The following is a 15,508-nucleotide window of genomic DNA, read 5'->3' as shown; positions in this document are numbered from 1 at the left end:
CCTCACCAAATACAGAATAAAATGACCATAAAGTATAAACAAACAAACAAACAAACATGGAGACAAAAACTGAACTGGAAACTTCAACAAGTCAGACTACATGCAGTGCTACAATGGAAAAATAAAAATACCATTCCTCATAAAACATCAGACAATAAAATCAAGGAATATAAATCAATCAGAATACTAAAACCATACTAATACAGATAATAAATAGTTCAAAATAGCTGATGATTAGAACTTCCAACAATTAAAATCTCATATAAAAATGATAAACAATTTCCCAAACACCAATAAAATATGTCAAAATTGTTGTGGGAGTCTCAGTTTAGTGGACCCTTGGGCCGACCTGCTGGAGACTGGGAATAGATGGTCAATGTCTCTAGTGAATAGCAGGCCGGGAGGCAGATGTTCAGGCGGGACGTAGGTGCTCTTCACCCTGGAAGCTGATGCTCCCCTGGGAGGAGCCCGTAGGAGCCCAACCGCTGGGACTTAGGTGGGTTGTGGATCAGGACAGGTAACTGGAACCAGACTAGGACAGTAGCAATACTGTAACTGGGTTCGGGTTCTGGAATCAGGCAGGAACTGTAGCAGGACTCAGGTACTGGAACCAGGCAGGAACTGTAGCAGGCTTCGGGTACTGGAACCAAGCAGGTACTGTAGCAGGAATGGCGTGACGAAGCCAAGCGCAACAGGAAACCGGGAAGCTAACCCGTTGCAAGGCGAGGACTGAATGGCCGCGGCCGGCTTATCAAGGCCGCGGCGTCTGACGTCAGGAACTGGGCAGAGTCTCCACTGGCGGGAAATGGGCTAGAAAAGCGCCCAAGTGGCACGCGCGCCTAGGAGCAGGGCGTCCTCAGGCACCTTCCCGGCGGCGCAGCCCCAGCGGGGAAGCCACCAAACAGGCCGCAAGCCAGGGCCCTGGAGGCGGGAGCAGGTCCGGAAAAAAGGAGGTAAGGGCCTGGCCGCGATGCTCGCAACAAAAATAGCAGAAACATTAAATAGCACTCCCTATTTAGTAAAACTAGCAAGACCGAAAAATCTCTGCTTTCCAAACCTGGGAACGTTTGATTTCCGGTTACCTTGAGATTTCCATGATTTAGAGTGGGAAGCTGGTAAACTTGCTCCTCTCTCTCACACACATTCATTCATGCTCATACATGCGTTCACATACACATAGATGCTCTCACACATACACAGATGCTCTCATGTGCACACGCACCCACATAGATGCTCTCGTACATGCTCATGTTCTCACACACACATGCAGACGTTCTCACACGCACAGCTGCTCTCTCATGCATATACATGCACACTCTGTCATCCCATCCAAACATATAGATGCTCTCGCACATGCTCTCACACATACACACACAAATCCATGTTCTCATACATCCATCCATATACACATGCTCTCACACATACACACCCACACTCTCTCCATCTCACTTACATGCGTTGCCAGGCTCGGTCTTCCCTTTCTGTTGTGGCTATGGCAGGATGAGGTTAGCAGGCAGCCAGGGCCTCTTATTTTCTTCTGCTGCTGATGGATCTTGTCTCTTCTTCGGTCGCTGGTGGGTTGGGAGCTGACGGCAGACAATGAGCCTCTTCTTTTCTTCAGCCGCTGGGCCTCTTCTTTTCTTCAGCTATTGCAGGCACGTCATCCTTTTGCACTGCCAAGGCTCCTCTTCTGGCCCACGCGGGCTGGGAACCCCACGGGCAGGTCATCTGTTTGCACTGCCAAGACTCCTCTTCTGGCCCAGGGGGGCTGGGAACCCCCATGGGCACGGCATCCGTTTGCACTGCCAAGGCTCCTCTTCTGGCGGGCAGGATGTGAGAACCCTGCAGGCATGTCTTTAACTGTCTGAGGGCCAGGTGAAGCATCCGTTGGAGGAAAGTTTGGGGGGGCATTTTTTGCTGTTCCAAAATGTTGCCGCCTGAGGTGGCTGATTCACCCTGTATCATAATGTAAGTCTGTATCCTCTTTCCTGGATTTTAGAAAAGCTGAAAACTTTTCTTTTTGAACAAGCTTTTGGGAAAATGTAAGACCATTGGATTAAAGCTGCTTTGTATTGATGACAATGCCAGAAAGATCCTGAGTCCAATATATTTCTATTTATGCAGGTTTGGAAACAGAGATTTGAGTTTATGGTTTATTAAGTTTGATCATGTTTTATTAATTTTAACATTTTTATTTTAATGCAATTTAATGTTTATTGTTTGTTTTTATTGTGATTTTATTATCTATTGTATGTTTTTATTATGTATGTATTATTGTAATTACCAAGGACTGAAGATAGGCAGAATAGACATTTCTTAAATAAATAAATAAATAAATAAATAACAGAATGCCCCTGATGGAGCCAAAGTTGTGACTTCAGAAGAGGGGATATATGGCTGTAGCAACTTTTGTGAAAGATACATCACACATATCTGAATTTTGGATAGATTGTAGTGGAGAATGATCATTCACTGGGGGGACCTATGAGGAGCAGGTTGCAGAAGTTTACTCTGTGTCATTGTGTTTGCACACATCTAAACAACTTTTATAGGCACTAGGGTCAGTGTTTTCAAATTGATTGCATTGATACTGATAAATGTGATATGTGTGGACAAATCTGATTTCCAGTGTTGCAGACTGGTCTGGTTTGCTGCAAATAATTGAATACAGTTTTATTTGTCTTAGATTTTTTTTCACTTTCTGGATCTCAACCCTGAGCAAGCAAAGGGTCAGACAATTATTTTTAACTTTTTTTTCCTGTTTCTTTACTAACCCTGTGCCAAAATGTAACAAGTCTCTGATGTGTTCACATCATAGGGTCTATTTGCTGTAGATTGCTAATCAAATTTTTTTTTTTTTTGCATCTACAATTAAATTAAGGCATAAAAACTTTATCAATTTAGGAACAAAAGGCTCATTATATCTACATTTCATTCCAAAACCCTTTTTTGGATGCAAGAAGAATTCAGGCGTCTATCTACTAAGCCATGTTACAGTCTACAGACAAAGTGTGGTTTACGTAGTGTGCAGCACACTAATGAGACGCAGATCGCAGCTGTGTAACACTGACAATGACCATGGTAATGCATCTGCAATCTGTATCATCTCTTGCAGCCCATGCTAATCGGCTTGGATTGTGGAGATGTGGCCCGGTTAGTGCAGTCTGTGGGGGAGCCTCGTCTCAGGTGGAAAGTTATGCAACACTTGGTGAGATCCTTATCTTGGGGTGGGGGAAGGGTTGTGTAGTACTCAGTGAGAGCTTATCTTGGGCAGCGGGGAGGATTGTACAGCACTTAGGGGGCCTTTTCTTGGGGTGGGAATGGAATGTGCTTCACTTGAGGGGTGGGAGGAAGGCCTGGGCTAGTAGTTAAGTTCACCTGCAAAGGTGTAGTTACATTTTCCCTGCCAATGCAAATTTAACACACTTTGGCAAAGACCGCAGTAATGAGTAATGAGCTTTTAATGCAGACCAGGAGTAGTAACACTGGATTAGTGGTGTTAGTGGATGTGCATTACAGAATGTGGCTTAGTTACAAATTGAAGAATTTATGAAAATTTTCCATGTGAATTGCCACGTCTTGCAAAATTAAGTATTCACCTGGTCTATGCTGAGCCCTGATTAATCACGTGGTAATTGCGGTGTCAAAATTAAGTCAAAATATTTTACCTGAAGAAGGCATGCACCAACAATTTTTAACCCTTACCTGTAAAGCTGACAGCTCTATGTCTGTGGAAAAGATGGTGGCTGTGAAGTAAGAGTGACCTATGTGAGGAGGAATTGCCTAGGACTTAGAGCAATGGGCTAGGAAACCTGGGTTAAAATTGCACTTTACGTATTGGTTAGAGATTCATCCGATGTTATCACCATTTATCAATCAGTCTCCACTCATGAGGTAACATTAGTGACCATTAACACAGTGCCTTCGTACATTAACATCCCTCTAAATTATGGCATCAAGATTTTGAATTGTACTCTGGACATTCAACCCCCACCAGTGAGCGTTTCAAACAAGTTTTTTTTACATCCTATATGCCGAAAGAAAACCTCTTTATGTTTAACAGTTTTCTCAGCAGATAAAAAGCTCAGCAATTAAGGATATGCAGAGGCAAAAATTTAATGTCGACTCAGTTATTCATTTTGTGGGTCACAATCATTCATTCAATTTATTTCAGACAAAGTTAATTTTCATGTACTCATTATAGTCATACATTTGGTTTCTATTAAAGTCAACAGGGGAAGCAATGCAGTGTATTTTGGGCTCGCAAATTGGTCTTCCATTCTGTCTACTTGCCTACTTCTCCCACCTCAGCTCCGTTTTGTTACAGCTGAGGGCCTGGCTGGGGCTGCTGAACTCCCACAGGGGCAGCCCAGGACTTCAGGACAGACAAAGACAGAGCTGGAGGATCTTCGGCCTATACCAGCCACCTCCCTCACAGGTCAGTCCCATGCAGGCTGAGGCATGGAAAAGCTGGAGTCTAAGATAATGCAGGACTGGAGTCTGGAACAGTGTACAGGTAAGTATAGAACTCTGGAACAGGCTGGAACACTGGAATGGGATGAGGGAAAGACGAACACTGGAACAGACAGAACAGGACACGACAAGGGCAGGACTGAATAGAACAGAGCAAGGAACACAAAAGCCCGATGTCAACAGACTAGAAAGCAGGCCTGAGAAGGCCACAGGGCAAGGCAATAGTGGAAGGCCTGAGAAAGCCACAGGCAAAAGCAGAAAGCCTGAGAGGCCACAAGGCAAGGCTGGAAGGCCCAGAGGCCAGAGAGCAGTCCAGTGCAGAACAGGCCAAGCGGAGAGCTAGCGAGACTCAACAACAAGGCAGTAAGCATAGCCAGAGGAAGGGTTAAATAGGTTGAGCCCTGCTGAGTCATGGGATTATGGAGACTATGGTTGGAGCAAAGTATAGGAGCAGCTCCATCAAACCTCTGGTGGTTTGGAGGCTACATAACAGGCAAGATCACAACACATTTAGACTACTACCTCACAGGCATTGCTTGGTTGCTATGGTTCTGCTTAAAAACCTTTGAATAAACCCCTGCATGTACTTTGAACTGGAGTTGGCTCATAGATTGCAGGGGCATCCTTAACCCAACACCCCTCATGCTATTGGCACTTCTTTTCACTGTTCCCCTTCTCCAGGATGAGGCTGGTCTTCCGATCCTACCCTGCTTGCCCCAGTGATGCTCCTCATGCTTTCCTGCTCCAATGCCACCCCCCCCCCCCTCATCCCTGACCTTTTGGTGACATTTGTCCCTATCCTGCTGACCCAATGACACTACTCTACACTTCCATATTCAAACACCCTAAAATATCCTACACCCTTGAGGCGGCAAGAACGGGGAAGGAGGAATGTTAGCACCAGGAGTAGGGAAAGAGTGAAGGAGATGGAGAGAACTGGAGTGGGGCATGGAGGTATCACAGACTGGATGCAATCAATGGAGAGCAGAGTTGTGTTGATGACAAGGAAGGGGGTGCAGGGTTTGGAAGCAGCATTGGGGAGGTGTGGAGCAGGAAGGCATCAGCTGGAAGCGCTAGGCCTGGAAGGAGTCAGTGGATGTGACCGGAGACGTCAAGGTGTGGAAGGCATCAACTGGGGTCAGGAGAGAGGGAAAGCAGGGCATGGAGGTACTACTACAGGGGAAGGTATAGGGCTTGAGGCATGACGGATTGGGAGCCAGGATTCAAATCCCACTTTGTGATCTTGGGCACAGGTACAAACTTAGATTGTGAGCCCTCTGGGGACAGAAATACTAGATGAGAAATGAATTGTAATTCCCTCACTCTCTCATTACAAGACCAAAAATGACTAGAGTTCTTTGGATTGGAAGCATGAAGGATATAAGGAAATTTATAATACATGATGATCAGTACATCATGAATTAGCTTATAATGTACTACTATTATAGATTAGCTGTTAAATACCTTCACTGTAGCATGGGCATATGTTATTGATTTGTACTAGAATATTGCATCCAATATATGTCAAATTTGTTTTAATGTTATTTTGTAAACTATTGTGATCTTGATTTAGAACAGCATATAACATTTTTAAATAAAGTCTTTGAATTGTTTAAAAGGCAGAATATGTTTTAAAAACAAACTGCAAATTACAAATAAAGTTGAACTAAGCAGTGTACATAGCATAAAATATAAAAATTAAAACATGTCAAACATTCTAAAACCTACAGACATTTTTCCACTCACAAAATGTACTCAACATCTCAGACATAAGGCTTCATGGTTTAATGGGGTAGTGAAACAGGGGAGGGAGGGAAAACTGCTAGCATTACTGGGGGGAGGAATGTATGTTTGGAGGCTGGAAGCTTCCTACAGGTGCACGTAGGTGCAGGGGTTAGAAGTCATTGGAGGTATCCGTGAGGATGCGCAGCAGCATGGACATGATTGAGGGACAGCTTAGGAGGGAGGGGTTGTATGCAAGAGTGCACCAGCTCCCTCCTCGCCAGCCAGCACAAGTGAGTGCTGGGTGGTGCTTAATGATTACCACTGCACGGATACTGACAGCTTCTTGTCAGGATTCAAGATAATAGTTCCTGAACCTTATAAACAAGCCAGATTGAATAGCTGTAACAGCTATTTGGTTTAACCAACAATTCATGGAACAGGTCTGACTTAGCTTAAATGTCCAGTCCGTACACCTAAGTGTTTATCAAGATGCTCTCTTTCTTTGTGAAACAATAGGAGATTATCTATTTTGCCCCGGGGGACTTTCATAACTTTAAATAAATAGAAAAACTTTTCATAAAAAATATTGTTCTCCAAGCAAGTCTGGAAAATAGAAAATAATAAATTTGGACCAGAGGTCTAAACAGTTTGTGATTATTGCAAACTGAGGTCATGAAAGTCCTACAAACTTTACCTATTTAAAGAAAATCTTTTCCTACTGAGGTTAAAAGTTTTGTGATTGTTTTGGCAGTTTTTCCTCAGATTTCCGAGGTATTTGGGCTATTTTGTTTGATTAAGTGGACAAGCTACAGCCAGGAAAAGAGGAAAGCTACAGGAGTGCTACACATTTTAAATTACTTCTGTTGTGTACGTCTAAACCTGTGGTTTCCACGCTATTGGCGTTTACCCTACCATCGGTTAGTGGCCAGTTAGGACTGGTCTGAATTGGATAAGCCATAAGCCTTTTGTGATTCTCAGCCTATTCCCCCTCCCCCCCTTACTGGATTAGTTTGCACCCGTTTCCCTCTCTACCCCTTCTCCTCATTAGGGGTCCATAAACCTCAGAACCCAGCACACGTGCCCCCTAAAAATCACACCCATCACTGGTTTCCGTGAATGTCGCTGCCAGAGCAGCCCAGGCCCTTGTGTTCACACCCCCCCTCCCCCCCTCCCCAATGCTGATCCCAGTGGTTGGGGGTAATTTCCCTTCTCATATTGTGCAGATAGGTTTGAGAGGTATCCCTGCCTACGCGCACATTGACGGGACCCTCTGCTACAGCTAAAGCTTGAGCACAAAAGTAAACCCAACCCCGCTCCCTTCTCGACAGCATTGTAGCTGAGATTACCAAACACCAAGGTACAATATGGGCCATCAAAACAGGCGTACCAGCTTTTTCAGGACAGGTTGATCCAGGTCTGGTTTTCCTCCATCGCATAGGCTAGGGCACCTGAGAGGGTGTAGCCCAGTCTTTCCCTAGAGAAATAACCACAGCTCCATGCCTAGAGCAGTGTTAAAGCAAGGCCTCCATTAATCAGTGCTGAACAAACAGGTAGTGCATGCACCCATATGTGCAACAATGTGATTTGAAAACTATATTTCATGCTTAGGCTTGTCTCAGGCAGAAGTGTCAGAATCTCCTGCTTCTCTTTTTTTTTTTGTTTTTAGGAAGTGTTACATGCTTCAGGTCCCTTCACAAAACTGAAAAAAAAAAAAAAAAGATATAAATTTGAAACCACTGAATGGAGGCAAAAAAACAGAACCACAAGCAGATTTATTCTGAAATCACTTTATTAAAATAAGAATATCACTTACTATTACAATGATTTAGAAATTGTAAGAGACACACCCCACTTGCTAGGCATTGCGCAGGCTGACATAGCCCAGGAAATTCACAAATCAGTTACAGAAATAAACTCTGCAGTCTTCAGATTGTCACATCAGGTGTCTTAACTTTTACCCTAGCGGTGGCACCAAACCCTGCCTTTTACTACCATTCAATCTTAATACAACATCAGAAAATTAAAAGGGCTTCCTTACCCCCTTTATTAAAGGGGAGGAAAGAGCTAGAATTATATTTACATACTTTCTGCCTGCAGAAAAAAATGCCACTTCAATGCACGTCTTTCAGGTCAAATGAGTTTTATTTTTTTTTTTTTTTAGAAAATGTGTGGTTTCCCCACCTAGAGTGCTCCCATCATGTGCAGTATGGGAAATGGTCCCCCTTGGATGCCTTTTCTTAAGGGAGGCTACAGAGCATTTAAGACTCAGCCAGAGATGTGAGTTTAAAAGTTGGCATTCCCCCTGTGCCTGCAGGACGTTTAGCTAATGCTGCTTGCAGCAGCTCAGAGTCAGCAAAAGCTTCCAGGGTCCTAGACGGAGAACCCATTTATTATGTGAAGTCTGCATAATGAGATCCCTTGTGGACCAAGACCAGCATTTTACAGACCAGAATGGTTTTAAAGTGAGAGGGGCACCAGATTTTCATTCGCACTAGGGGTTTTTTTTTTGTTTTTAAAGATGCATATAAAACTTGTGCTTGTCACAGTATCAATTTGCGATTTCTTGGTACATTCCCTCTGTCTTATTCCTAAGTCTTACTTTATTTGGGTCAGGTTTGACAATTCTGGACCACCCCCAAGGGTCACCAATCAGTCAGGTATTCAAGGTGTCCCTACTGTGTATGCACGAGATGCAACACAGACCATCTGCACACAAATCTATGCAAATGAGTCTTCGGCATATGCAGTAGGCATACTTGGCAAACCCATCTGGGCGGTGGTCTTCAAGGACCAGAACTGCCCACTTCCCCACACTGCTTTGCAATAAGTCCTATTCCACAGAAAACAGAGGAATAACCTTTTCATGGAGCTGCATAACACTATTCTCCTGCAACTCCCCTCCCCCTCAGCTCACGCTAGCTGTTCATGATAAGTGGGCCGGGACAGCAGCGGCACAGACTTTTGAAGAGAAGCAGAGCACCATTAACTTTCATTTTATGTTCTTAAAACTTTGTAAGACACTGAAGGGACATGTAAAATCAAACCCCATCTCAAAAAAGTTACAAATATTAAAGGTAGAGTGCCAACTTAACAGAAATGCATTACAAGCCATGACAAACATCAGGGAACTGAGAGGGGTAGAATTTTTTTTTTAGCAGAAGTTTTAAGCCTGTTTTGGGAATGGTCAGTATATCAGTGTGAGGTTGGGGGGGGGGGGTTTAAGATGCCAGGCCATTAAACCCCCCCCCCCCTTTATAGTACAGTATCTCATTCTCAACCCAAAGGCCAAAAAGAGTCCGGCCTCAGCTCTTTTCCCAGACCTGCTCTTTGGATACCTGGCAAAAGGCTGAGGAAGTCATTGGTGGTGGCGGCACCACCGTGGGTTATTACTGCGAACCTGCACGTTGCCAGTTTTGTTCCAGAGCTAATAATGGTTTCCCATTATTCTGGTTGAGTCTGAAAGAATCACACATAGGGCCTTAACAGTCATAGGTAGGGGGAATCACCCACATCTATAGTGTTGGTAGCAAGTCCAGGAGCTTTAAAAAAAGGGGGTAAAACTCACAGCAATTCAGGAGGAGAAAGGAAGCTTTAGAACTGTTTGTTTTGCATGCAGGCATAAAATTCTACAAAGAACTGGAGGTATTGCTGCTTTAAAGTGGGTCAAGTTAAACAAAACAAAAACCCAAAACCTACCCTAAACTAAATTAACTCATCCCACCCCCAGTAAATCCCATTCCCTCTCCACCCACCCCCTGTGCAAAATAAGACTTCCAGGGAAAACTGGAAATAGTCCAGAAGAAACAGGACAGGCAGGAAAGCCTTCTTAAAAAATAAAAGTTACATGGTTAACTGGCTCTGGGCACCAGCTTCCAAATTAGCAATTGTTCTGCACGCTCCAGGATGTAGCTGGGAGGGAAAGGCTTCCTGTAGCCCCACTGGTACTGCAGGAATGTGGCTGGCATGAAACAGCAGGCGGCCTTAGGACTCCCGCATGTCTCTCGTCGGGCCCTGCAAGCTACAGCAGACAAGCTTTCTGGTCACTTCCTATTCATTCTCACTGCAGCTGGGACAGGATCCCCATCTACTTGATCTTCTGGAACCCAGGAGGATGCATTCAAGCTGCCTGGGCTCGTGCGTGGCGGTTGTACAGCAAGCAGCAGGGTGCTAGGACCCAATACCCACAAGACGTTGGGCTGCTGCTGTCTTAAAGGGAACACCATGCAGCCTGAGGGCCCAGTGTAGGGCGGGCTACTGTAGGCGACCGGTTTGAAAGCCTTCACAGGTTACATCCCTATCACGTTTCCTTGTAGAACCCCGTCATAAGGCCTGCGGGGCTCTGGCCCAGTCATAAGGCCTGCGGGGTGCTCCGGCCCTTGCAAAACTCAAGATACACATGTGGGGGAGGGGATGCTTTTATAGCTCAGGTGCCAGCACGTTCGGTCTTAAGTGATTGCATTGCGAAGCAGCCTTCAACACTATTGCCCTGCGAATGAGGGTGGCTGGCCGCTGTCTTTCAGTTTAAATGCCTAAGCAGAGTGCTGTTTGCATGCTGGCAGATCATGCACCAGATTCATACCCAGGATTTCTCTCAGTCTCCTTAACTGGGGGGGGGGGGGGGGGGTTATACTGGTGGCCTTTTAGCCCTCTGCTTGCCCCACAGGAGCCTGGCTTCCATTTTCTTATCTTATCAGAGCCCCTGTTTTTCCAGTTAGGGTGAGGGTTTGTCTTCCAATACAGAGAGAAAGAAAAAGGTCAGTGGGGGTCTGATTTGCACCAGCTTCTGCTATAGGGGATTTTCTTCCCTTTTATACAAGCTGCTTGTTCTATACCGAGTAGAAGCTGCGTAGTTACCGCAAGGCAATGGAGAAAGGGGTGTGGGGGATAAGACGTGCAGGATGCATTATGTTAGGATTTGTACAGAGGCACTGCTGTTGGTCACCAGAAATGCAAGCTGGAGTATCTCGGATATTAAACAGCATAATAAAGCCAGGCTGAAGAGCTGCGGCTTTAGGGTAGTGTCCCCCCCTCACTATTGCAAGACCAGTAACAATCAATTTTGCAAACTGAGTGGCAAAAAGAAAAATAGGTGAAGGAAGAATGTAAAAAACTGGGCTTGGTGAGCACATGTGTGGCACAGGCTGGCAGAGGGAAGGGCAGGGGACTGTAGCTATTTTGTTAGGGCTCAGAACTCAGTTTATGGCATCATCAAATTAAATAGAAAGCCAGTATTGAAAGACCTCATCTTTAGGGAGGTTAACACAAGACACCTGGTTTTTCTATTGTATCACTTTAAACTAGAGACAGTAGAAGAAAGTTCAGTACAGACCCTGCAGGTTTTCAGTCAATTTGACATCATTTACTTCTCAAATATTCTTTCCAGCCATCAAGAAGAGGGTTTAAGTTTAGTTTAATTAGGCTCTGCTTCCTAGCTCAGCCTAAGCTGCCCCCCCCATGGAGTCCCACTGCTTATCCCCTCTGGTTTATCAAGAGGACTCCCCCAGCTCTCTAGTCTGGAGGGTGGGGGTGGGGAGAGGGGCACTGAAGCAGCAGCTCCCCCGGGATGGACTGCATTAACCGCTGCAGCCTTCTACTTTAGAACAACCTGCAGCATAGGGTTTTTCAATTCAGGACGACTTAAAGAGCATCTTTGATATGCAAATCTCCAAGAGGATAAAACGAGTCCTTTTGCTTAGTATTTACAGCACATTGATGCACACCACATCTAAAAAGCAGACGACACTCTGAACCGAACTAAATTCACGCCATGGATACAAAGTGCAGGACGTTTGAGCTGAGATCTGTGCGCGAAGGCAACATTTCAAAGGCACTTTTAGAAAGACAGGAAAGTCAAGAGGAAAGTGCATAATAAAGCATGGTTTGTAAGCAAATAAACTGAAAGGTTAATGTATTTTGATACAAGCTATAGCCCAATTCACAATCCATGCCTTGTAGAATAAGGTATGCGTTAATGAAAGGGCTCCATACACTTTTTAAACAGTAAAACTAGTTGGTCCTATAAAGATGCTCAGTCAATATTATCCACTACTGCAGTACACAGGCCTGATTGCAGAAACATACAGACAGGATTGAGTGAAAGAAGAGGGTTAATGTTTCTAAAATTGTAAAAATCGATTTATTAACCTGTACAAATATACAAATAAATTACTGTCAGTTCTACAAAAAAAGGCACACTGTAGTCCATTGTAAGAGACACATCCCTGGTCCCCACTGTTTATCATAAGACATAGGGTGCTGTTACCACTCCATGCTCATCGTGACAATTCAGGACTTCTTTTCTGGTCTGGCCACCCTGTCTGTGAAACTGGCCTTCCTTTACAGTCTTCAAACAGTGGACGTTTTTCCCCCAGGTGATGCTCTTTATGGAAGGCAGATAATTCAGAACATCCTTTGACAAGGAGGCTACACTGGTACTGGATAAATTAAGCTCTTGCAACGAGTTCAGGCCCCAGAAGACTTCGGCACTCAGGGCTGTAAGGCGGGGATTGTTGGATAAATCCAGCACCAGGAGAGTCGGAAGTTCTTTGAAGCTATAAGGAAAGATGTCAGTCAACTGATTTAGGTTGCTCAGAGACAAATGAATCAAATCCTGCAGCCCTGCAAAAGCCTGGTTTTTGATTCTGGAGATAGGGTTTCCATCCAAATTAAGGTATCTGAGAGGAAGTCCTTGAAGATTTGGCACGCTGGTTAGTCTATTTCCAGATAATGTCAAACTCTGGATGTTGGGAATTTTTCTCTCTGGGTTTCTTGAAACTGTGCTAATCAAGTTGTTTGAGAGATCTACAGTCATTGGTTTGCCTTGACCCTTTGATGCAAACACATCCAATTTTATTTCCAAAAGGTTGTTGTTACTCAAGTCTACCTCTCCAAGTGGTGAACTGGAGAAGCTTTCATCTGGCAGGATTTCCAAATAGTTATGACTCAGATCCAGAGACTCCAAATATCTAAGCTTAGAGAAGGTTGTGTATGAGAATCTTGTAATTCGATTGTCGCTAAGATCAAGACTGACTAAGGTAGTGTATCCAGGTCCCGACAGCACAGACTCATTGATCATTTCCAACTGGTTTGAAGACAGATCCAAGTAGGAGGTATCCAGTGGAATAAGGACTGGAACAATGTCTGATCCAACTCCACTGCAATCAACTTTGGTGAGGCTAAAGCTATCAAAAAGGCCAAAAGTCTCCACTTCACAGTGACATCCAGGGAAACATGCCTTGATGGTACCAATAAAAGGAATCAGAGGCAGAAGATACATCCACACTGATAAAGACATAGTTGGAGCTGTAAAACAAAGAACAAACATTTAGAGTTGCTTTGGTAAAAAAAAACCAAAACATTTGGTTAGTCAAAAAGCCAGACTAAGACATGCCTGTTTTCAACTTGGTCCTAGAGCATTAAAAAAAACAACTTGTCATAGGGCGTTAATGGCAGACAGGGACTTCTGACCCAATGTTCTAACCACTCAGTCATACCTTCCATAATAGTAAAGGCATGAGTTTACTACATCTTTAATACAAATTATATAAGTGGACAGAAAAACAGAATAGCACTTGCCTGATCAAAGGATCCCATACATTACTAAGGAAGCCATCTATATGCAGTCCCATTGACTACATCAACCCAAAGTAGCAAGTAACCAGAAATAGCAAGTTTTTAATTGGGCTAAAAGTTAATGGCATTCTGTTTGATTTTGCATGCCAGTTCTTGCTGGAACGCTGATTTCTATGCAAAACATTTCAGTATTAACAGTGGTTATATTGTCACTCCTCGCTTCCTTGCTTAAATGGAGCATGGAATATCAAGTTTGATGGGTTGGTGTCCTGTCATATGTGCTTTTTTTTTTGGTAGTTTCAGGTTTTGTTGTGTCTCGCAGACTACAGAAACACACACATGCCACAGGAATAGTTTCTGGGGACGCCTGTTTGCATTCAAACCTCACACTTTGTTTTTCCTTCCCAGTCATGATTCTGCATCAGTTTGCCTAAGACTTTTGCAGGTCGGGCAACTTAAGACTTGAAGTTGACAGGAAGGAGAGATCATTTGCACTTCAGAAGCTTGGGATTTTAGAGGGTGATTTTCAAAATATTTACCCAGGTTAAAAAAACAGCCCAACTGGAAAATGCCCTCATCAAACCGGGCTAAGAGTCACACGACTGCCTTAGCATGCCACTTGATTAAATGTAGGCCTTCCCCTTGTGGGTTTTGGCTGGGACACGAGAATGGCACGCCTGAAACGTCTCAGACACTATTTTGCCCTCACTCTTGCCACCTGCACAAGCAGCAGGCACAAAGTATGTGAGCAGGCTAAAACAGCTCCTGCACTTTACACCCTTCCCCCGGCTACTGAAAATTGCCCTTTTAGTGCTGCATTTGCTAAGAGCATCAAGAGAAACCCGAGGCCCTTTCATATTCCTTCTGCCCACGAGCTGGAAGCAGCATTGCACAACTGCTGGCTCGCAAGTCAGCATAAGCTAGAGTCGCACAGGGCTGAAGCAGCTCAAGTAACATTGAGTCCTATTGCTTCTCAATCACTTAATTGTAACAGGGAGTTTCCTATCCCCCTCCGTATTTGCCTTGCCATAAAGATTTCAGGATGCCTACAAGAATCCCCCCTCCCCAAAGCAAACCTAGCAGGAGACGGCAGCTATGGACCAACTGCCCCTTCCAGTCTGCCCAGACGTCCTGCGGGACACAGCAGGGGACCCTGACCTGCGAGTCTCACCCTCGTGGATTCGAGGGCCAGCCATCTTGGTTGCTAACCTTTCCCCTGCTAACTTCTGAATCCTCTCAGAATCACTTTTTATGAGATCCATTTCTTAAGCATTTCCCTTTCCTAAGTCTCATTCATCATTTAAGTCCCTCACGTCGTCTCATAGCTTAAATTAAGAAAAAGTTTCCACAGCGAGGGGTAACTCGGAAAGCGCCCCACACCCCTGTGATAAAAAGGTAGAATGGGCAGCCTCGCTTAACTCCTTTCCGATTTCTCCTGGAGTCGGAGCAGTGCCCTGCTTTTCGTTTTAAAAACTTCAGAACTCGTTTTGAGCTCCTCTCTCCACCTACCCCCCTCCCAGGCCAGTTTAAGCGGTGCCCGGAGATGTGCGGGGCGCTGCTCTCCAGCCGGCAGTAACATTGCACCTTTTGAACGGGACCGTTTTATTATTTCCTTTATTGCTATGATTTAATGATTAAACTGCTCTGCATCACAGAAGAGCACAGTTTCTGGAACCGCCATGGGAGACCAGAAGGCATCTCTCCTCACCTCCTTCTCCCATTCCAGCCTGCTTCAAAC

The 15,508-nt window shown here is 44.6% G+C and overlaps 1 protein-coding gene across 3 annotated transcripts in view; it reads right to left on the bottom strand.

The window, feature by feature from the left end:
- Window positions 1–8,290: 8,290 nt before the first annotated feature.
- TSKU (tsukushi, small leucine rich proteoglycan) overlaps window positions 8,291–15,508 on the bottom strand; it is a 32,595-nt gene continuing 25,377 nt past the window's right edge. For all 3 annotated transcript variants that reach the window (XM_029602163.1, XM_029602164.1, XM_029602165.1), the window contains exon 2: window positions 8,291–13,500. In XM_029602163.1, the coding sequence (XP_029458023.1) occupies window positions 12,437–13,492 (1,056 nt within the window). In that variant the 5' untranslated portion in view covers window positions 13,493–13,500 and the 3' untranslated portion in view covers window positions 8,291–12,436. The remainder of the gene's footprint in view (window positions 13,501–15,508) is intronic.

Source organism: Rhinatrema bivittatum, chromosome 5 (genome assembly GCF_901001135.1).
Source record: "Rhinatrema bivittatum chromosome 5, aRhiBiv1.1, whole genome shotgun sequence".
Taxonomy (NCBI): domain Eukaryota; kingdom Metazoa; phylum Chordata; class Amphibia; order Gymnophiona; family Rhinatrematidae; genus Rhinatrema; species Rhinatrema bivittatum.
This window is presented reverse-complemented; position numbering and strand designations above follow the sequence as displayed.